The 21,929-nt window shown below is 44.1% G+C and overlaps 2 protein-coding genes across 3 annotated transcripts in view; one reads left to right on the forward strand and one right to left on the reverse strand.

Moving 5' to 3' along the window:
* Positions 1 to 7,984, reverse strand: part of LOC137875118 (polycomb group RING finger protein 3) — a 45,770-nt gene extending 37,786 nt beyond the window's left edge. The window contains exon 1 of one of the 2 annotated variants that reach the window (XM_068714100.1): positions 7,900 to 7,984. The gene's annotated coding sequence lies outside the window, so the exon portion shown is untranslated. The other variant, XM_068714101.1, reaches the window with a different exon arrangement.
* Positions 7,985 to 12,834: 4,850 nt separating this feature from the next.
* slc49a3 (solute carrier family 49 member 3) lies at positions 12,835 to 21,859 on the forward strand. The gene is made up of 10 exons (XM_068714102.1): positions 12,835 to 13,127; positions 16,541 to 16,699; positions 16,822 to 17,044; positions 17,449 to 17,525; positions 17,983 to 18,120; positions 18,940 to 19,056; positions 19,166 to 19,318; positions 19,446 to 19,603; positions 19,858 to 19,961; positions 20,318 to 21,859. The coding sequence occupies exons 1-10, from the start codon at positions 12,963 to 12,965 to the stop codon at positions 20,488 to 20,490; spliced, it is 1,467 nt and encodes a 488-aa protein (XP_068570203.1). The 5' UTR covers positions 12,835 to 12,962; the 3' UTR covers positions 20,491 to 21,859.
* The last annotated feature ends 70 nt before the right edge of the window (positions 21,860 to 21,929 follow it).

Here is a 21,929-nt window from a genome sequence, read left to right on the forward strand (position 1 = left end):
GGCTAGCTCAGACATGCCTATGTTCAGCCAGGCTGTACCGGCTGTAAGGGTTGTAGTTGCTGCTGGTTTCTCCAGTATCGCCTACTAAAACGTTGAGCCACGGCCTCTACATGCTCTATTCTATGTCTTTCAAAACACATTTCCCTTTATGCCTTTACTTCCTGTTTTTAAGGAGGATGCTGCCCTTCATTTCCGTTACTTGTGTTGCACCATTTGATCTTACAGCAGCAAGGAAAGGATCTGGTGACGGCTATGCAGAAGAACAAACACTATAGTGTGAATGGAATAGCGTTAAATAGGGCTACAACTAGGCTAGCGGTTACTTTCACTGTCTATTAATGGGATTATTTACTTTTTTATTCTTCAAATTGACAGAAAATACAGGAAAAAGCTGATTATAATTGTCAGAATGACATCTTGAAATTACTTTTTTTGCTGACAGTCCAAAGTTGAAATTACTATTATTAATATAGGATTACAAAAAGCAGCAGACTGCAGCACATTTAGTCTCCAGAATTTATCTTACGATCAATTGACAATCACAATAACTGACAATTAATTAGCTGTTGACAGACTGTTCGACTAATTGATGGATCGTTTCAGCTGTAAAGCAAATTTATTGCCGTTTTGTGCCGCAAAGCAATTAATTTGACTTCCCGCCGAGTCCGACCCAGCGCACCCAAAATACAGTCAATAATGACGAATAGCTTCATACGTAGAACAAAGAACTGGAATGAATCTGTTCGTTACAACAGGAAGTGATCAAACTAATTAACTCTCATTTTATGCATTAAAGCAATGCAACAGATTTCCAGTGAAATCTGACTATGAACAAAAACAAAAAACGGGATTGTACCGTAACCTCTTCCTGGATATCTGAGTGTTTCTGTCGGTGACATTTTTCATCTTTTCTTTTCATCTGTTCACACATGGTGGCTTCCACTCCTCATGTTTCATGTGCACCAGAGAAAAATAAACCAGGTGTTCTAACAACAAAAGCTTTCCTTAACAGGAGATAATAACTGAAATATGAAAATACTGCTGATCATAACTGGTCCTCATACTGTAATATTGATCTTTAGTCACATATTGGCATGTATCATACAAGGCTTACACCTGTCACTGATGCAAAACAAACACCGTTAAGAGAAAACTCCTCAGGTGAAAGTAGTCCTCTTCTGAGGCTCTTGGCCTGCTGACCTCCATGATAATGACACCAGAGACCCCGAGGGGCCAGAGAGGATTGGGGGGGGGGGGGGGGGTCCCCGGACACAGTGAGATCCACTCTGCCAGGGAGGGGTCAGGGGTCAGATCACTTCAAATGGTCCCGGTGGCAGGAGGGAGACGACGCATAGACGAAAGAAACACTCGATGTCACCAGGGATGAATCCATTTGTAGTTCTTATGATCAACTTATTATTCATTCGCTCTATGAAATGTCAGAAAACAAAAGAGGTAATCACAATTTCCTGAAGCCAAAATGATCACTTCAATTTGCTTCTTTTGTCCACACACACATTTTTGTCCAGCATTTTCTGACTGATCAAGTAATCTATTACAACCCCCTGCACCGAGTGACTGCTGTGCTAATAAACCCTCATCTGCTGTCGGTGTCAGAGGACCTACATTGTGTGAAAAAAAACAAAAAGCGTTTGCATCATTTTAAACCAACGACCTCCGTTGCTCAGAGCGAACACACTGAACACATTCAGTCCTGCGGTGGAGAGGGAACCTGCTGCAGCGAGCAGCGAGCCGTCACGAGGGTTTAGTTGGTGAACCGGCTCCGGCTTGCTTTTCCAGTTTTGACCACAAACCGTGGGCCCGGAGGCCCAGAGACGACAGCCATTACTCATTCGCCGTACAAGGCGAGCCGGTAATTAATTCCTCATCTGGCCCACCGACGTTCATTTACAGACGGCTTCCTGGGCTCGTTAAGCCTGACGGTGACGCTGAACATCGCTGTCACCTGGCCGTCTCCGTGTCGCAGACTTTCAGGAGAAGTCGGTGTGAAACAAAGACCTTTCTCTGACCCTCTGACCCGGTCGTTTAATCAAACAGCTGACAGGCCGCTAATAAAAGCCGACCTGTGAAATTGTCTGCTTCTTTCACGAGAGCCTCCCGTGAAGATTGCGAAACAACAGTGGCGGTGATAAACATCTCGTAACAAATGTCAAATTCCATCTTTATGAATCATAATACGCCTTAGTTTCATCTTCAGGAGAAGACGCTCTCCATCCACAACACCAACCGTTTAAGTTTCCTGTGAATCATTCATATAGAAGCTGAGTGAGCGGGCAGCGGGGCTCTGGTTATTGGTGTTAAAATAAATACATTTGATGCACAATAGTGTTATGTTTGTATCTGCAGCTTTGGTAAATCAACTTGTGTAATAACAAGTGATTGCTTTTTTTTCCCCCTGGAGGCATAAAGAGTGAAATATTTCCACAGTTTGGCAGTTAAAACACAGACGTCACTGGCTCTCAGAGGTGGTGCTGGTGGAAAACAAGCTGTGGGTAAATAAACTGGAAAAATATGACAGAAGAACACTGTTGTAAACACATTCAACAACATCCTATTAGACTTTGGGTTAGAGGCGAGAAAGTATCTAGCAGCCTCTCCGAAGCGAACGTGAAACAAGCAGCTGCAGTTTCATGATTTTAGCAACCTAACGAGCCACAAACCAGATTCATACGCAAACAAGCCAATGAATCAAATAGAGGATCAAACCTGAAACAAAATCAATCATGAGGCAGAGCTGGAATGATCAACTACCAGTCAAGACCAGTGCAGATAATCAACATGTGGAGCTTGTACTGTTGACATAGACACGATGAAGTTTAGAAAACGTCTAATATGGCTGCCGGGGGGGGGGGGGTTGTTAAAAAGCCCAAAGAGAAACCCTCCCAGAGCAGCTTTCAGCCTCCGTACTCTTAATGTACACCGGCTCCCGTTTAGGCTCCTGCACAAGAAACCGGCACCGAAAAGAACCGCGGCCCACGAGAGACTGACTTAATGAAGACCTTGTTCTCCCTGAATGAAACAAGAAGAAGCCTCTGGACCGAAGCAGACGGGACGTCAGGAGAGAGAGGAACAGCGACTGTTTAGTGTCGTCTGTTTCTCACGTCAACGTAGAGCCAGGCACACCGTTGGGATCCTCTCAGACCTGTTGACGAGCAGTTACTCCAGATCGTTGACATAAAACAGATCGGATCGGTGGAAGCAGGAGCCCGGCCGTCAATCTCATCTGGATGATGAGTCAGCGTGGCCCCACCTGACCCGAGGACACCGTTGTGATGAATGTGTATTTATACCATTCTGCAGCGATCTAATGTGTATTTATACCATTCTGCACCGATTAAATGTGTATTTATACCATTCTGCACCGATCTAATGTGTATTTATACCATTCTGCACCGATTTAATGTGTATTTATAGCATTATGCACCAATTTAATGTGTATTTATACCATTCTGCACTGGTTTAATGTGTATTCTTAGAATTCTGCACTGATGTAATGTGTATTCTTAGAATTCTGCACTGATTTAATGTGTGTTCTTAGAATTCTGCACTGGTTTAATGTGTGTTCTTAGAATTCTGCACTGGTGTAATGTGTGTTCTTAGAATTCTGCACTGATGTAATGTGTATTCTTAGAATTCTGCACTGATTTAATGTGTATTCTTAGAATTCTGCACTGATTTAATGTGTATTCTTAGAATTCTGCACTGATTTAATGTGTATTCTTTACATTCTGCACTGGTTTAATGTGTATTCTTAGAATTCTGCACTGATTTAATGTGTATTTTTAGAATTCTGCACTGATTTAATGTGTATTCTTTACATTCTGCACTGGTTTAATGTGTATTCTTTACATTCTGCACTGATTTAATGTGTATTCTTTACATTCTGCACTGGTTTATGTGTATTCTTGTGTCCTCTGGTCTCACAGCTGCTTCTTATGATTCTATGTGCACTGACTACACAGTAGAATCTTTGTTATCAGGATTTCTATGTGCTCTAGTTTAAATAGTGACTCATCACTTCAGAGGGTTTTCTTGACTTAAGTTCTTGAAGCTGCTTCAGGTTTTATAACTTGGCCAGTTAAGAGTTAAGCTTCCCTGATCTAAATAGAAAACATCGCTCTCTAAAATCAGCTTTTTCTGCTTTTTGTCTTTTCGTCAGATTGTCAGCAGGATTACGGGAAAACTACTCACCCAAATGTAATCAAATTTGGTTGAAGGGTGTAGCATGGGCCACATAAGAACCCATCACATTTTGGACCAGATGCAGATACAGACATTGTTTTTTGACTCATGGAAACTAGAAAAAATCTTTGTCAGGTTATTTCAAATCGACAAATCTGTAAAACTGACTTTCTCCTCACAGAATCACACAAAAAGCATCACTTCAAATCTTTACCTGAGTTGTGTATTTGTTGTAATTGTAATAAAAAAACCTGAGTGACTGATGGAAACGGGCTCGGTGTAGATTAGTCATTAGTGTCGTGTCTTACAGCCTCGCCCTATCACCACCGATCCACGCGTCTTTGACAACCCGCACGGCCAGTAGGTGAACTACTGGTGAGCTAACCGCTAACCGCTAACCGCTAACCGCTAACCCTAACCCACAACAGCACTCCAAGCGTCTCTTCATTCTCCTTTAAATGAGCCACCTTCTCCCCGGGGGATTAGGTTCTCAGGACTGTGCCTCCTTTCACTAAAGAGTTACTAAAAAGGTGGGAAAAGTGCTCTGAACTTGCACACTTGAACATCCGGCGGCCGATTGGTCACTTTCGTCCTCTCAGACGGCAGCGCTATCAGGAACGCTTGATGTAAGAAATTCAGAAGGATTTACTTTGTGGGAATCCCTCAGAACTAAACGATCTCTCGATTTAAAGATGAACTGATAAACTCTGCTGGTTTAAATCGACGGTGTGTCCAGAGCAACAGCAGCAGCGCTGCGTGACACGAAGCCTCTTCATCCACTTCAATGAGACCTCTGTGTGTGTTGGCACACAAGTTGAACCTGGCTCAACTTCTGCTCTGACAAAATATAGTGTCAATGACCGACACACTGCCGGAGGATACGAGGAGCGTAGCTGTGATAACTTTACACAAGTGGTTAAATTACAGAATCATAAACGGCATCTTGACATCTGATGATAAACCCTGTGGAGGGTTTTGAAACTCGCTGCCGGTTTTCCAGCGACGCGCAAATGAGAAAACATTTCTAAAGATCAATAAGTTCAATCAGAATCTAAGATTATGGACCGTCTGAATATCATACCTCAGTTCTCGTCAAACGGCTGAGGAGAAAGTGAGAGCGGTGCTGAGGATTTAATCCTCCACAGTTACTCAGTAGCTCGTTTAGGAGGCTGTCTGGCATCATTTCCCTGCCACAGAGGGGGGGTGGGGGGGGGAATGCATGTTCTGTAGTTTAAAATCACTTTTCTTTCATCATCAAGCAGCCCTTAAGAGGCCACATTCTGCCCGACAGTCCTGGAGGAGAGGCAGCTTTATCCGACGGCCCAGTGGGACCGTTAAGATAGTTTAAACGGAGCGAGGACGCACGTTAGGGGTCAAAATCAATGTCCTTCTTGTCGTTATGCAGTAGAAATCCTGCTACAGCACTCATGAGCTGTTACTCAGCTTTAGGTCAGAGGGCATTTGGGTTGTTTTGTTTTTTTCCTCCTACAAAGTCAGCAGAAACCGGACGTGAAAGTCAGGGCTCGGCCGGCATGTGCCGCGTTATGCAACAGCCGTATCATATGGTATCTCTTGGACACGGGCCAAGGCCCAGTCAGAGCCGTCGCTCGGGGCAGCGAGGTCCTTCAGCCTCCAGGTTCAGCTCTTTTTTTCGGGGTGAGGCACAGAGGGGCATCCTTTAAACTTCTGATCGACGCTCTGTGGGAAATCAAAAGTAGCGAGCGGGGAAAGCCTCATCCAGGGGGGCGGCCGGACTTGGATCTCTTTCCTCTGCGACGGTATGAAGACATCAGAGAGCGGCTCGGCTGTTATACCACGTTTTAGTAGCAGAGAGTTACAGGATTTAAAGCTATTGAAGCTCACCGAAGCAGAGCGAGAGAGAGAGAAACACTCACACCCCGTGGGCTCCTTTCAATATCACAAAATTTGAATTAATTAGCAGGTAGAAATGTGAGCGAAGCGCTTTGAAGCAGCCCACCCTGTTAGTCAGGTTGTGGAGGTTCAGTTACCAGATCGACATGCACGACGTAGCCTCAGGTAGCTCTAATGTCAACACGCAGAAAGTCTGCCGAGCTTCAACTCGCCCCGAGAAAAAAAGTCTTTTCACGGAGCATCGATGTGATGAGCTGCAGATCAACAGACGTATGAGACGTCTGCGCTACAAGTTGGCTACGTTTGGTTGAAAAGTCAAAGGTTTTAGACTCAACCTCACACTGAAATGAACTCTGCAACTTAAATCTGTTCTGGTCCACAAACCTGGTTTTTCTTAAATCTAGCGGGGAGAAAAAGAAAGAACATTTCAACCTGAATTTTTCAAGAAGTTCTACGAAACAAAGAAAAGTCGGTCGCTGCACCAGAACGAGAACAAATCTCCAAGAAAATGAAACTTTAATGATCCCAAACATTGCTTTGAATTAGTATTCATGTCTGATGTTTTTAGTCCATAAAGCAGTAAAATCACCTCGTTAAAAACTCCTAAAATCTCCTCCGAGTCCAACGTCTTACTGACCGTGCAAACATGGTTAGAACAGCTGGAAACACTGTTTCACACGCCTGATAACTAGGTGGGGACGTCACAAACATCCAGTGCAACACGCTCACGTGTTGCACAGAGAAAGTTTGAAACATCCGTCAGGTGTCAGAGTGAAACAGGACTCCAGGTGTTAGTGACTAGCTGAGAGAGAGAGAGAGAGAGAGAGAGAGAGAGAGAGAGAGAGAGAGAGAGAGAGAGAGAGAGATGTGGCTGAGACCAAGCTTTCTCCACACACACGACCACATCCAGCCCAGTTCAGACTCCTCCAGCTCTCACTGTGACCTGCTGATCACCCAGCACCGCTTCCTGCCTCTGCACGAGAGGCAAAGTCGAGGAAACCCTCAGAAGGTGAAGCCTGGTGGTGTCCTGAACATGTTAAAGATGCACGAAACGAATCAAAAAAAAGGCACAGACTTGTTGGCTGTTTTCTGCACCCCCCCCACACACACACACACACACACACACACACACACACACACACACACACAATGTCACACAAGGCTCTTCGCTGCAGCAGCAGTGTGGAGGGGCGACATCCACCCAAGAAGAAGAAGAAGAAAAAAATGCACCAACTTTCTGTCTTGATTTAATCTAAACCTCATGTAGATCCTCCACACACACACACACACACACACACACTGAACTTTGAACGGTAGGAGGAAGAGGTTAGCCTAATGGTGGACCCGGGTTTTAGTTTTTCAAGAGCACTCCGGCTCAATGATAAAGAAGAATTGTGTGTTTGGTGCCGAGAGGAACAACAGCGTTTAAAAACATGACGAGACAGGCAGCGAGACAGGCAGCCGGAGCCTCCTCTCCTCTCCGGGGCCGGCTAACCGTGCGTGCATCCCGGTGGTTAGCATTTAAATTAAACCGTTAAATATGCACGTTTCCTCCCTTAAAAAAACCCCTTCATGTTATGCATGCAACTGCAGGGCCCGGCGCCGCCATACACCAACACACACACACACAAAACAGCACGTATAGCATGCCCCGTAGCACCAAGCGGAAAGAGACATGCGAAAAATGAGGAGGAGGTGGTGGTGGTGGTGGAGCGGAGGGAGGGGGGGGGAGTGCACGAACCGGGACCGTAAACCGGCGATAGAACCCACCGGAGACGGAACACGAGGAGCAACATGAGGCGGTCCAGAGTTAGACGAACTAACCTGGTTGGGAGCAGCACGGTCCGCTGGATATTGGGGTTGAATCCGAGTTAAATCCACTAGCAGTACAACAAAGAGGCGAAAATGACCGAGCGGCCGCGGAACAGGCCGAAACAGCACAATCCCGGAGCAGCGCTGCGCATGCGCACAGCACAGACAGCGTGTGAGGAGGAGGAGGAGGAGGAGAGGGGGGAGAGGGGGGGGGCTGGGGGTGGATGAGTGCAACTCATTTTTAAAATTGATCCGCTGAGTGTGTCATTCATTATTAATTTTAAGGATATAAGTTCCGAGTCGATGGTTGTTTTCATTGAGAGAGAGAGAGACACAAATAGAGCTTTAATGTCATAGTAACTGTCTGCTCAAATAGATCCATTTAAGATATAACAAAAGAAAAGTTTTCTGGAATTTCACAAACATTTAAGAGACTCATTAATAAACACGCAGCCAATGAGATGCTGGCAGTGAGCACAAGAAAAGCTTTTTAATCGTAGCCCAAGATATTTAATTCTGATCCAAGATAAGGTTTTTTTTTTCAAAATGTCAAAAATGAAGCTTGAATCTCAACTATAAAAAGCTAAAAACAAAAAAATGAACTACAACTCCATGTCAACGGAGTAAACTTCATCCATCTGACGAGGAAGATCATGTGTTACGATCAAAAGCTCCAGAACAGCTACTAAATGTCAAAAAAAAGAAAAGAAAAAAAAAAAAAAAACAACACCTCAGCGAGACTGTCAACTAAATAAGATTAAAAAAAAGAAATAAAATAAAGAGGTAGAACTTTATTCACCCATATTTATTCATGTGTATACATAGTAAAGTAATGAAAATAGAAAACAAAATATCCATCCATCCACTGTCTTCCTCTTATCCGGGGTCAGGTCGGGTCGGGTCAGGTCGTGGTGGCAGCAGGCCGACCCAGACTTCCCTCTCCTCAGCAACAGTTTCCAGCTCATTCTGGGGGATCCCGAGGCGTTCCCAGGCCACCTGGGAGACGCAATCCCTCCAGCGGGTTTCAGGGTCTCCTCCCAGTTTTATCAGTAAAACAAGTAGTGTTCAGGTCCATCCATCTTCGTGCAGTTATCCAGAACCGGGTCAGCTGACTTACAAAAGGTCAAGTAATGTTTTCCAGCTTCTCCTGGAGAATGCAGCAAACACGAAGAAGAAGAAAAGACCAAACATACAGACCTGCTCTATATTAACTGTGGCTTTTCGTGAAGGCTTCCGGGTCCAGGTGATGGGAGCGGAGCCGGATCAGGTTCTGGAAAGGTTCGTGGCTCTAATGGGCCGTTATATGAACAGAGAGGTCGATGAGGGAATGAGATGCAGGTGAGGTGACTGCGGCGCAGATGAGGGAAGTGGGGACAGGTGTGTGGGGGGGGGGGAGAATGGAGAAACAGACGAAATGAACTTCAAACAGAATGTGTTGGATCGTCAGATATGATTGTCATATTGTCCCCCAACTGTCGATGATATTCTTTAAACTCATTGTAAAGTGAAACAGATGCATCTTCACAGTAATGTGACTTTATCCTTTTTTTAATTTGCAGTTGTCACATTTATGAAACTGTTGAAAAATAAAGACTATAGAAGATAAAACTGTATTCACCCTGAGGGAAGTTGTTGTGCAGCGGTAGGAAAGAGCGCAATTATAAATTATCAAGAAAGATGCAAAATATACAGTTTGTAGATGTATGAAAAATGGATTTGCACCTCAACATAAGTTGCCATCGTGCAAACTCAATTATCAAAATAACACTTTCTGTGAAAATCATTGAAATAGTTGATTTGAAATCATAAAACTAAACATTACAAACGTACCTTTCATTCTTTCAGAAGCGTCCTAGACTCAGCAGTGGAGGAAGCTATAAACACAAATGAACAAATAATGTTTTTTTTATGGTGAGAAATGCCGTAATTGCTTTGTTTTGATCCTGAATCCTCTCAGTACACCTGCTCCAGATTCTTCAGCAGGTCAGAGGTCATTCAGTGTTCTATAGACCAGTAACAGGATCCTTTGACGCACAGGAAGCCAACGCAGCGATCCAAGGCCGGGTTCAGTGTGCTCCACTCGGGCGGCAGAATTATCATTGGAATTCAAACGGACGTTAACCCACACGCCTCCAGGTGGCTACGTCTGGGTACGAGGTTGAAGACGCTCCGGCGAGGTTAAGATCAGGGCTGGTTTGGGGTAGAGATTCGGTGTGGTTAAGAGTTATGCAACAGTGTGGGTGGGAAGCATGCGGTCGAACCCATTGTCATGAAATATGGTTCCTAACTGGAAACAATGTCGAAAAACAAAAAGTAGCCCCGGTTATCCAAAATCTCTGTCTTTAGCAGGATGGCGGGCCAACATCTGCTGACACTCAAGAGGCTTTTAAATGTCTAAAAGCCATGTTTCTGTTCTTCCTCATCTGTGTACATAGCTCTTCACCACAACACAGAACCTCTTCTTATTCTTCGTGCAGGATGCAGAGTAACTCGATTGAAACCTTCCGGAGGCTGTGGTTACCCTAACTCAATCAAGTCTGAGTCATTTCCAAAGAGCCGGTGAGCTCCGTATGAAGAGGCCACGGGACGAGCCGCCTCCACTTCAGATTACAGAGACTTAAAGCCAGGACTGTCAAAGTCCATTGTATGCGCTTAGTATGTGTGTTCTCTCGTTTCTGCTCTGATGTTGATGTAAAGCACTCTGTAGCTCGTGTTTAAAAAAAAAAGGTGCTATATAAATAATGTTCTTCTTACTTGTGCTAAAATGGTTTCAATGTTTTATTTCCCCTCATAAATCTACTCTCAATATCCCATAATGACAAAACAGGATTTTAGATTTTTAGAAAGCTGAACTATCACACAAGTTTAGCTCAGGTGCGTCCCGTTCCTTTTGATCGTCTTTGAGCTGTTTCCTTGATTGGAGTCCACCTGTGGTGAATGCAGTTGATTGGACGTGATTTTGGAGAGGCACACACACACACACACACACACACACACACACACACACACACACACACACACACACACACACACACACACACACACACACACACACACACACACACTTCAGAGACAGGACGGTGTCGAGGCGCAGAGCCGTAGACAGCTACAATATCAATTGAAAGTTCATAAGACATGGTGGCCTCTATATTACTCAAATGGAAGAAGTTTGGAACTACCAGCTCTTCATGGAGCTTAAGCACACATTCAAAATCCTGTTTGCATGAAAGCATCTAAAAGACTGATGAAGACAAGATCTGAAGTGTTTGTCTTCACTATGAAGCGTCATGTGATCGATGAGAGGGAATGTTAAACTATTCAAGCATAAGGCTTCATCTTGTTCATAGAAGATCTTTGATGTGAAAACGTTCTGAATGCACTATATTAACCCTCTTGGTCGAGGACAACATGGGGATTCCCTATGAATTGAGTTTGAAATACATCATAGACGGTTTTCACTGTAATTGATTTTCCAAAAACTTAATAAATCAAGCATTTCCAAAAAAAAGTTTTCTTTTTCTTACCAGAATACTTGGACTTCCTGGCCCAGCTTATATAAATAAATGATGCATTTTTTAATTTATCATTTTCAGTGCTCACTCTAACACGTGAGCATTTGTTATTATTTTCATGATGAATCCATCAGGTTATGAATTATTATTCACATTTCCAAAATATTGTTCCAACAATAATATGTATTATTATTATTATTATTATTATTGAAGTTATTGTGACAGTGTCTTTTTTTCATCAATATTTGTATCATGTCTATGTTTTTAATACACAAAAGACAAAATAAAAGACATTTAGACCAGTTTGATAAGAAACCCTTAACTGGACTCGTGAATCAACTGTCCTGGTTTCACTTAGTTTCACTTTCCTATAAAGTGAACTTGTAAAACTTAACGCTAAAGACTCACAAAGGGTTAAAGAGAGTTAGGAGTGTGTCACGTTGTGCTTAGTGCACTCAGAGAAGTTGAAGAGATGAAGATCTCTCACTCCTTTCAGTTTACCAGTGACAAGAGAGAACACTCCCCAGTGGGAGGACAAAACGTCACTCAAAACAAGAGTGCATAATTGTAACTGGCAGTGATTTATGAACCCTGAGTCGTCACACATGTTTGATATGAAAACACAAATGGCAACCAGAAACCCTCACCTCTACAGGTCAATGTGTATACTAGTACAACTTTGAAATACTTGTACTTGTGTATTTTCATTTTATTATACAAAAAAAGACAACCAACATGGCGACGGCCGTAATCCAAGATGGCGACGACCATAATCCAAGATGGCGACGGCGAAATCAGCAAACTCAAGGCTTTAAATCTGTAGTCCACAAACAAATGTGTGACGTCACGATGATGACTACGTCCACTTCTTTATACACAGTCTATGGTTACAGCAGACGGCGCTAGAAATGCCCCAAATGATATGATGCTTCTTTTAACTCTCTTAATATTTTTCTAGCGAGCCAATCAGAGTAGACCGGACTTTTTCGGGGGGACTTAAAGAGACAGGTGCTAAACAGAGCGTTTCAGACAGACGGATGATACGGGTAAATTCAGACGGATAATATGAGACAGATAATGTTGTTTTTTTTAACATTAACACATGTAATCATGTTCTAGCAGAAACCCAAACTACAAGCATGAACCTGATAATAAGCATGATATGTCCCCTTTAAATAGCGGAATACCTTTGTGGTCCTTGGTGGAAGAAGGACTCAAAGTCTGACTTCATAGTGTCATCCTTGACTTTTTGTAGTTGTCATATGATGTCCGTAAAATCAACATTCATGGGCTTCAACTGTTATAGCTCTAGACGTTTGTGTGTATATCCCGGGCCGTTGTTTCAACGACAGAGATCCATCCTGTTTATAGAAGATCTTTGATCTTTGGTACAGTAGAACACTCCCGACTGTGTTCCTGATTCATAAAGCGACTTCTTCCGGGGCCGTTAAACTGCTTTCCCGGCGTCCATTTATCAGATACAATTACATTATAACACAACACAACACAATGGACGTACAGCTCGCATTTTAAAGGATTTACTTTGCAACATTGTAACTACTAATGGAGGAGGATGTTGCCGAGATTCAGACTGTTTGCTCCTCGGTCTCCTTTGATGTTCCGAGAACACCGAACACAGAGCTGAAGAAGCTTCTGTTCTTTAAAGTGTACAAGAGGAGGTGGTTCGTTCTGCTCGTCCTGTGCCTGTTGAACTGCTCCAACGCCACGGTGAGTTGTTGTTGTTGTTGTTGCGGGTATAACGTTATTTTACGGTAAATAACTTAACGTAATTACGGTAAATTGACTGAGCTAAATTGCAGCTTGTGTTCTTCAGAAAAAACAAACTTTAGTATCGAAAACACGGTGAATCAGAAGACCGTTGACTTAATTTCATACAATCTTCATGAAAACCAGAAGTTAATAGTATGGAAGACAGTTTCTGCCAAGACAGAGGTGGAGGAAATACTATAACATAGTAATACCACAGTGTACAAATACTGTTGCATTTGAAACTTAAAGTAATTTATTTTTTTGTCAAAAACAACTTCAGTAACAATACAGAAGTATTAATATAAAATAAAATATAAAAAAGTGCCAAAAGTACGTTCAGAATATGTATTATTGTTATGACTAGATTATAATTAGTTATGCTTTCATGTATGTGCATTACTAATGTTGCAGCTTAATCCAAAATAAAGCATCATGATTTATGTTTTAATTTATGTTTTGTATTCATAAACTAAATCTGTATATTTCAAATAGAGGTAGTGCTGTAAAAAGTTCACTGAATGTGATCTTGGTGGGGGTAGATGACATGGGGGGGGGGGGGGGGGGGGCTCCCTCTGTTTGGTGGATCTGATAGGAATCCCCGGGGGTGTAGTCATTGAATAGCAGAGTGTGGCTGGAGGGGCTCAGTCATGACAAGTGAGCCCTCCGTCACCTTTCTCCAGCTCCCGTGGGACTCGTCCTCTCTCTGTGGGAGCCTTTGTTTCCACGGGGGCCAGTGTCCCCCCCCCTTCACAAAGGATGCTCAGCTGGAGGAGACTCCTTCATGAGGTGGCGAATAACAGCCGATGAGCCTGTCGGACATCAATCAGTGTGACATTAGCGGACTGAGGACTGAGGGTGGGCCGGCCTTTGATTTGTGTCTCCTCAGTCTGATGTAGGCGTCTTGTGAAACTGCAAGAACATGAAACACTATACGTTCATATTTAAAAGAAATAAAGATAAAACTCTCGAGGTTCAGAAACCCTAATTACGCCACAGTTTTAATTACACTGTCAAATAATAAAAGCTGCTATTGAATGTCATATTATTAATCTGTTTTGATTATTTTTTGATCGGCCATTTTCTGATTTTATATTTATATATATATATATATATATATATATATATATATATATATATATATTTGTAAGTTTTACACTGTATTTTATTTGTTGTGTGGTTGCTTTGTGTCGAGACAATTGTTGTTTTTTGTAGTTTTACGTTACTCATTGTGAGGAATTGAAAGTGTTTCACACTCAATACTGAAACCTGAGTATCGTACTGATGACACTCAGCCCCACCTTCCATATGAAATGAAAGGAAATTAAATTTATTTTATTGTCATATACATTTTTTACACATATATGAAATGTAGCCTCTGCTTTTAACCCATCACCAACTTACTGGGAGCAGTGGGCTGCTGAGAAGCGCCCGGGGAGCAGTTAGGGGTCCAGTGTCTCGCTCAGGGACACCTCGACACGGGACACATCCCAGGCAAGGATGGAACCGTCGACCTTGCGGTTACCAGACGACCCTCTTAACCTTCTTTTGTTGTCTGACTCCAAAATATCTTTTTGTAACAATTTTTGTTGAACATAAAAGCCTTTTATTATTCACTTATCATGTTTAGTAGTGGCACACATTATACAGTATGTGTCTCTATCGACTGGTTTGCATCAAACGGCTTTAAGATTCACCACTGTAACGAAAATACTGATCGCAACAATAATGTATCAGTGTAGCTCTATTATGGAATTATACGTGTCATTTCTCATTTGACATTTACAAAAAGGAAGACAGGGATGCAGTCTGAATTTGACAGGCAAAGCTACACAAGTCTGGACATGTTGTGTAACCTGAACATGTGTTTTGTTTATTTCATTTGTAATAACTTGTGTGACTTTTCTTCCTGTGCTTGTGAACCGTCTGAACTATTCACAGGCGTCTGCATGAAGCGCTGTAGTCTCAGTACGATATGAAACTAGAAACGTGGCGGTTAGTGAAACGATATTGTGAAGCTGCAAGCTGAGACGCATTCAGGTTTTTGTCAAAAGCGGACCGACGAGCTGGAAACAGAAGCCGGTCTAGAGGAAGCGTCTCCTCTGTGGGACACAGGACCGGCTTTGTGCGCTCTCTTCAGCTGACCGGTCACCAGACGGAGAGAGTCGGACTGGAGCTGCCTCTCGGCGTTTGGTCCACAGGTCTGATTCATTCAGTCGCTCTGTGTGTGTCATCACATCGATCTGCACTCTAGCCCACAGGCTGCATCTGCCCTTCATGCTGCTGTGTTTAAATACCTGATGAGCACCGGTCACAGGCCAGTGTTCTTCATCCTGGTATGAGGTTTAACGGTTGTGGTGTGGAACGTACTTTTACATGCACCAAACAAATCAGATTGCCTGGAAAAAATCTTTTTTACGACCAGTGAAAACAATATCGTCATTGTCCCGCAATCCAAATCACACTTGAGTGAAAGTACGCCACGAAGACACGTTGGTGAGTTGGCGCTCTGCAGGAAACCCTCCTGTTGGTCTGCAGAGGCAGAGCGCTGTGCGTTCAGAGGAGTCACATGAGAGTCTCACGTGAGCCCAGGGAGTCGCAGCGTTTCCTCTTTGTGCCCGGGTCACATGACAACACGCGCCTGATCACTGACATACTGCAGAGGGACCACTGAGAAGAAATACGGGGGTTATATTTGATAAATATTAACAATCCTAAAATGAAAAGAATGAAAGACTGTATATGTCCTTTTAAAAGAATATAATAACCCATATGAATCAGTAAAACAGCTGATGCATTTGCTGCTGAGATGACCTTCTAATAAACACATTTTATGTAATGAATTAACTTCTGTGGCGTCAAACCTTTACTGACTGCAGATGTGCAGAGTGGTATAGTTCTCCTGTTCTGATCGGTTCCAGTAGAACATCGCTCTTATGACGCATTCATAACAGATACGATATGTATTCAGAATATTTAGATTTAACTGACTATTTATATTTTAAGCTCCGTCTCTTTCACCAGTGACATCTGCTTTTTAAAACCTCTTATCATTACATTTTGATGTATTTCTTTGAGGTATCTTATTGTTTTGTTGCCTTTTATCTATGAATATATGAATATGCACCAATAAGAAAAATATCATTTTAATTCCTGAAATAAGGAGCTTCTAGATGCTGATGATGTAACAACTGTGTGTTCAGACAGAACGTAAAAGTATTTCATAATCTAAAGCCGCCCTCCCATATAATAATCAATATCACGTGACATAGAAAATCTGTATCTTGAATTCATACCTCGGCCTTTAAGAACTGATCCGGTCATCGATCTCCGGACCTCATATTTTGAACAGATCTCCTCGTGTGTCTCCCCAGTTATGGCTGACCTTTGCTCCGGTAGCGGACCAGTCGGCCAAGTTCCTGCAGGCCTCTCTGGAGAAAGTGAACTGGCTGTCTCTGGTCTACATGGTGGTGGCCATACCGCTCAGCTTTGGGACCACGTGGATGCTGGACACCCTCGGGCTGCGGACCACGGTATGACCCTCCCTACAGCCTGCTCTGAGTCAGTGTCACGGACCTGCTGACGACAGGAGAGTCTTCGGTGCTCTGCTGGTCCTTTTGTTCAGCTTGTGTCTTGTTCCGTCTCGACCCTGCAGCTGATTCTGGGAGCCTGGCTGAACATGTTGGGAGCCCTGCTGCGCTTCGTCGGGGCCACCATCTACATGGGCCAGGATTTTTCGAACAACTACCTGCTGGTGATGTTGGGTCAGACCCTCGGGGCCCTGGCTCAGCCCCTCATCATCTTCACCCCCACCAAGATGGCCGCCCTCTGGTTCCCTGAGCACCAGCGCGCCACCGCCAACATGATCGCCTCCATGTGTGAGTGATTTATCGCTGCTGAGGGGAACCGGCCACACCGACTTTACATATCGACAGGTTTATTTCTGTAGCCTCTCGTCAACTCTTTAAATTCAGTCATTTTAGCTGGAAATAAACGTTTCTTAAATATCTGGTTTAAAAGTGTAAAGTGACTGAAGATGGTGAAATATAAACTCTGTTCTTTTACTTTTTTTTTGTGGCATATCTATGATCAGACGTTCCTTTTGATGAAACGATACGTTTGGCTGATGGAGTTATGACAGCGTCTCGTGAATTTTGGTCTAAATCTCAGAAGTACAGCCAAAGACACAAAGTACTTCAAGATAAGACCCGAGACCAGCATTGGTGGTGAACAGACAGAAACCAGAATAACTCTCAGTTCCACTCCTCTTCTCCCTCCTCAGCCAACCCTCTGGGCATCCTGCTCGCCAGCATCCTCTCTCCTGTGATCGCTGGATCACCTGCACAGATCCCAGACCTGGTGAGCTGAACCAGCAGAGAGTCCGCTCAGGTTTTAGTGCGCTGATGCTGATCAGTAGCTGGCTGAACATTTTTCACTTTTGGAATGTATGTGCTAACTTATTGTTTTGGTTTTATCTGACATTGTTCCGTGTGGTTCCATGAACGCTAATGTTGCTCCATGTTTAATGGACGTGCAAATAGGCAACTGAAATGTCCCTGGATTGAATCTTACGGGGACCTTTTGTAGCAAAACTGTCCCAAAAAAAAGAAGACATCAGTAGACATAGAATCAGAGGATTCCCAGAGGTGCATTGTGGGATTGCAGCTGCTAATACAGCTGAACTGTGTGGCAGCTCACCTGCTAATGATGATGGATGGTCTTTGATTCCAGGTGCTAACCTCCATTTATCATCACATTCTGTGTGTGTGTGTGTGTGTGTGTGTGTGTGTGTGTGTGTGTTTCATCCCTCCTCTAGCTGCTCGTCTATGCGGTCCCCGCATGTGTCATCTGTTTCCTAGCAACACTGGGGATACGGAGCAGCACCCCCTCCACGCCGCCGTCAGCCAGCGCCGAGTCCTCCGGCTCCGAGCCGTTCCTACAGGGGATCAAACTGGTGAGGAGTCAAAGCACATCCGTCACTCTGTCCAGACCCACTGCACTACCTGTTCACAGAACCAGACGGAGCATTCATTGGTTCAGGAAAAGCCCACTGAGTCTACATTAACGGGTTATGAACCAGGCCCAGTTTAGTCCTGATCCTCTTTATGACCTCCATCAGTAAACGAGACCATCAGAGACAAGATGGTCTGTTTCTATAGAGTTATTCTTAATGCTCGTCATCGGTGCCACCGGGTCGGATTCTGGTGAAATCCGACCCGGATTCACCAGGAGGTTCACTGAGCTGAAGGAGGTTCACCAGAAACTCCTTCAGCTCAGACTCCAGCAGAGACCGGTCCACCGTGGACAGACCCAGATCCTCCAGTAGAGACCTGGTCCACCATGGACAGACCCAGATCCTCCAGCAGAGACCGGTCCACCGTGGACAGACCCAGATCCGGTTTCTCTATTACAGCCTTGGACCTGCAGTCGGAGCTCCGGAGGGAGGAGGAGAGCTCAGCTCCCGGCAGCAACAGCGTCTCCTCCTCCTCCTCCTCCTCCTCCTCCTCTCTGGGAGCCAACACTGACACCACACTGCTGGAGACCCAGGACGTATTGCTGGACCCGCTGGAGGGAAGGAAGACTAGACTAGATGGACTAAAACGTTAAATATTATCTGATGACTAAAACTAAACTATAATAGTTAAGGTTTGGTTCTGGCCTTGGGACCTTTGTTCCATGTCATACTCCTTCCTCCCTGCCGCCTCTATACTCTTATTATCAGTCTATTAGAGGTGCTGAACGAAACAAGTCCTTGTGTGTGTCTCCTCCTCAGTTGCTGACGAACAAAGCCTACCTCGTGTTGCTGCTGTGCTTCGGTTCGGGCATTGCTGTGTTCACCTGCTTCTCCACGCTGCTGGAGCAGATCCTGTGCGTGCAGGGATACACCAACGTAAGAGGCGTCACAGCCATTTCCACGGCGAACAAATGAGGTGTTAATTGGACCAATTGGTATCAAATGAGCAGTAAAATCATGAACCTGTAACTTGTCATCGCTGCAGACATTCGCTGGCGTCTGCGGCGCCCTCTTCATCGTGTTTGGCATCGTGGGCGCCGCCGTTCTCGGCGTCTACGTCGACAAGACCAAGAAGTTCATCGAAGCCACGAAGGTCAACATGAGCTTCACCGCGCTCGCATGCATCGCCTTCTCAGTGGTGAGAACGTGGAGCCAGGAAGAGTCCGAAAGCCGCCACGCCTGTTTGTGTGTCCGCCGCTCCTCCTTCCACTATGCTGACTGCTTGTCTTTCCTCCTCCTCCTCCTCCTCCTCCTCCTCCTCTCAGGTGTCTCTGATGCAGGAGCAGAAAGTCGCCGTGGCCGTCGTCTGCTCTCTTTTTGGCTTTTTCGGTTTCTCCATATACCCGGTGGCCATGGAGCTGTCGGTGGAGTGTTCGTATCCCGTCGGAGAAGCCACGTCAGCCGGACTCGTCTTCGTGTCGGGGTACTGCTCTCTGTGTACAGTGTGACACACTTCTACACAGGGTGTCCTTTAATCAGCCAGCACACAAAGTCAAATCACAAATCTTATAGAAAGCTGTTGATTATACAGTAACAACCTGAAATGCTGTTTGTGCCCTCGAAGGTATTTTTTTGTAATCCAGTTTCCACTCACTGATTGTCTGCTGGACTTCCTCTGTGTACTCCATGTGTAATGATTCTGTATGTATTAATGGTGGCTGTTTGGATCTTCTCCAGACAGGTCCAGTCTGTCATCTACATCGTCCTCCTCCAGGCTTTAACTAAGCGACTCGCTGACTCTCCTCTGTCCACCTGTGGGGACGCGGTCCTCAGCTGGAGGGGTGGGTAGCTTGCATACTACAAAAATGACACCAGATGTGCAACATGCTGGTATTTTTGACATCCTGAATATTGTCCTGGCATAATAAATAGTGTGGCAGTATGAGTCTTTATATTTATTATTTCCCCCATTTTGAAACATTTGACACCAGGCAGCCCCCTCATAGTCTCATTTATAGCAACAATAAGAACAATATGTATACATTATTTATATTCCCACTGTTGGAGTTCCTCTGTGTTCCTGTTATACGACGCTTCATCTTCACGTCCTCCTGGACGTTGACGTCTCTATCGGACGACTTATTGGAGACGTTGAGCTGAAGTTGTATTTTTTGATTGTGGACATCTCTCCCCTCAGTGCCGATGATGGTGATGGCCGGGCTGTGCACCTTCTTCAGCTGCTGCTTCGTGATCTTCTTCCACACGCGGTACAGGCGGCTGGAGGCCGAGGAGCAGGCGGTGTACGGGACCAAACAGAGAAAGGTGTCGACGACCTCCGACAACGCCCCCAGTGTGGAGAGACTCTCATGAACAGAGAGACACAGACAGAGAGAAAGACAGAGACACAGACAGAGACAGACAGACAGACAGACAGACAGACAGACAGACAGACAAACAGGGGGAATTATGGGTGTTATCACGCCTGCAGTTTTCTGTGGTACGAAGTAGAAAAGGAAGTTTTACTTTTGAATCGAGACGTTTCTATTTCGTACGACACGGGGGCCAAACTCTTTATGTACATTGAGATATAGAAACAGATTCTGCATTAATTCTGTTGCTATTAATGCGAATGAAATCCTCAGAATATTATAGAAAGGTGCATCAATACGCTTTTTATTGAAATATTTTATACTTTTTACCCAAAAGAATTGTTTCTTGAGAGTAAATCTGTTGAAACGATTGCTTTTTATCCACTTTGTTCTGTTAATATTCCAGTTAGCTGGAAAACAGTTCTCTGAATTGATATTGAGATTGTAGGAAAATGAAGACACACCCAGACCTGATGCAGCTCTACTGCTCTGGATAAATTAGAACATTAGAACCCTAACCCTGTTTTCCGTAAAGGAAGATGATAGAGGATCTAAAGCAGACTAAATGGACCTCATGTGTCAGCGTGGGTTCTTAAGGGTTAGGGAACATTGTCACATGTAGGTCCATGAAAAGGTTCCCTCAGTACATCGACTCCGCTAAACACAGACGAACTAAAACACAGCCGGTGTTGTAGCTGTGAGGCGTTCAGGTGTTGTAGCTGTGAGGCGTTCAGGTGCAGAGAAGAGCGGCGGACTGTTTACCGCTGATGTTCTGGATCATCGGACTCGATGTATCGTCGCGTAAATCATCGGCACATTTCTACTGAAACCACTATGAAAGGTGCTTTTACTGACATACTACGACTACAATGTAGTAACTTTACATGTTAGTCTGCAGGTTCTCTTCAAAGCTGACATAAACCAAAACAGAATAGCATTTAACTACTTATTAAGGAGTTAAATGAGTAGAACATGCTTCTGGTTTAAGGACTGCAGACATTGAGAGTCAGGTTTGAAGGGTGTTGAAGCCTGACAGGCTTTAGAGACGGTGGTGGATTTTGTGCAATAGAGAGAATAAATACAGTTCTGATTCCTGAATATGGTAGATGTTTATCATTGTTCTGAATGTTCTGCTACTAGAGACCAACACTAGTTGTTTTTTATTTTCCAAAGAGGTTGATGTGGGGTACTTTGCGGACAGATTCAGGAGACTGGAATGTGTCTGACTCAGCTGCAGTGTTTTCAGACGCCACACACGTGAACACCAGAGCGCTGGTTCTGTCTCACTTCACTGGGTCTCACTGCAGTGATGATAGCTTCTGTTTCCTGTTTGAATACCTTAACATGCCAATAAAACGTTACCTCAAGGATTCATCCTCCAGTCTAATTCTTCTCATTATAACAGAACTAAACTAATAGATATTAAAAGCAATCTGTAGC

Source organism: Cebidichthys violaceus, unplaced genomic scaffold (assembly GCF_023349555.1).
Source record: "Cebidichthys violaceus isolate CVI_PGR_0920_01 unplaced genomic scaffold, fCebVio1.0.p SCAF_2, whole genome shotgun sequence".
NCBI classification, from domain to species: domain Eukaryota; kingdom Metazoa; phylum Chordata; class Actinopteri; order Perciformes; family Stichaeidae; genus Cebidichthys; species Cebidichthys violaceus.

Coding starts and splice junctions, on each gene's coding strand:
- slc49a3 (XM_068714102.1), top strand. CDS start 12,963: ATGGAGGAGGATGTTGCCGAGATTCAGACTGTTTGCTCCTCGGTCTCC. Junction 13,128..16,540: donor TGAACTGCTCCAACGCCACG/GTGAGTTGTTGT, acceptor GTGTCTCCCCAG/TTATGGCTGACCTTTGCTCC. Junction 17,526..17,982: donor CTGCACAGATCCCAGACCTG/GTGAGCTGAACC, acceptor TCCCTCCTCTAG/CTGCTCGTCTATGCGGTCCC.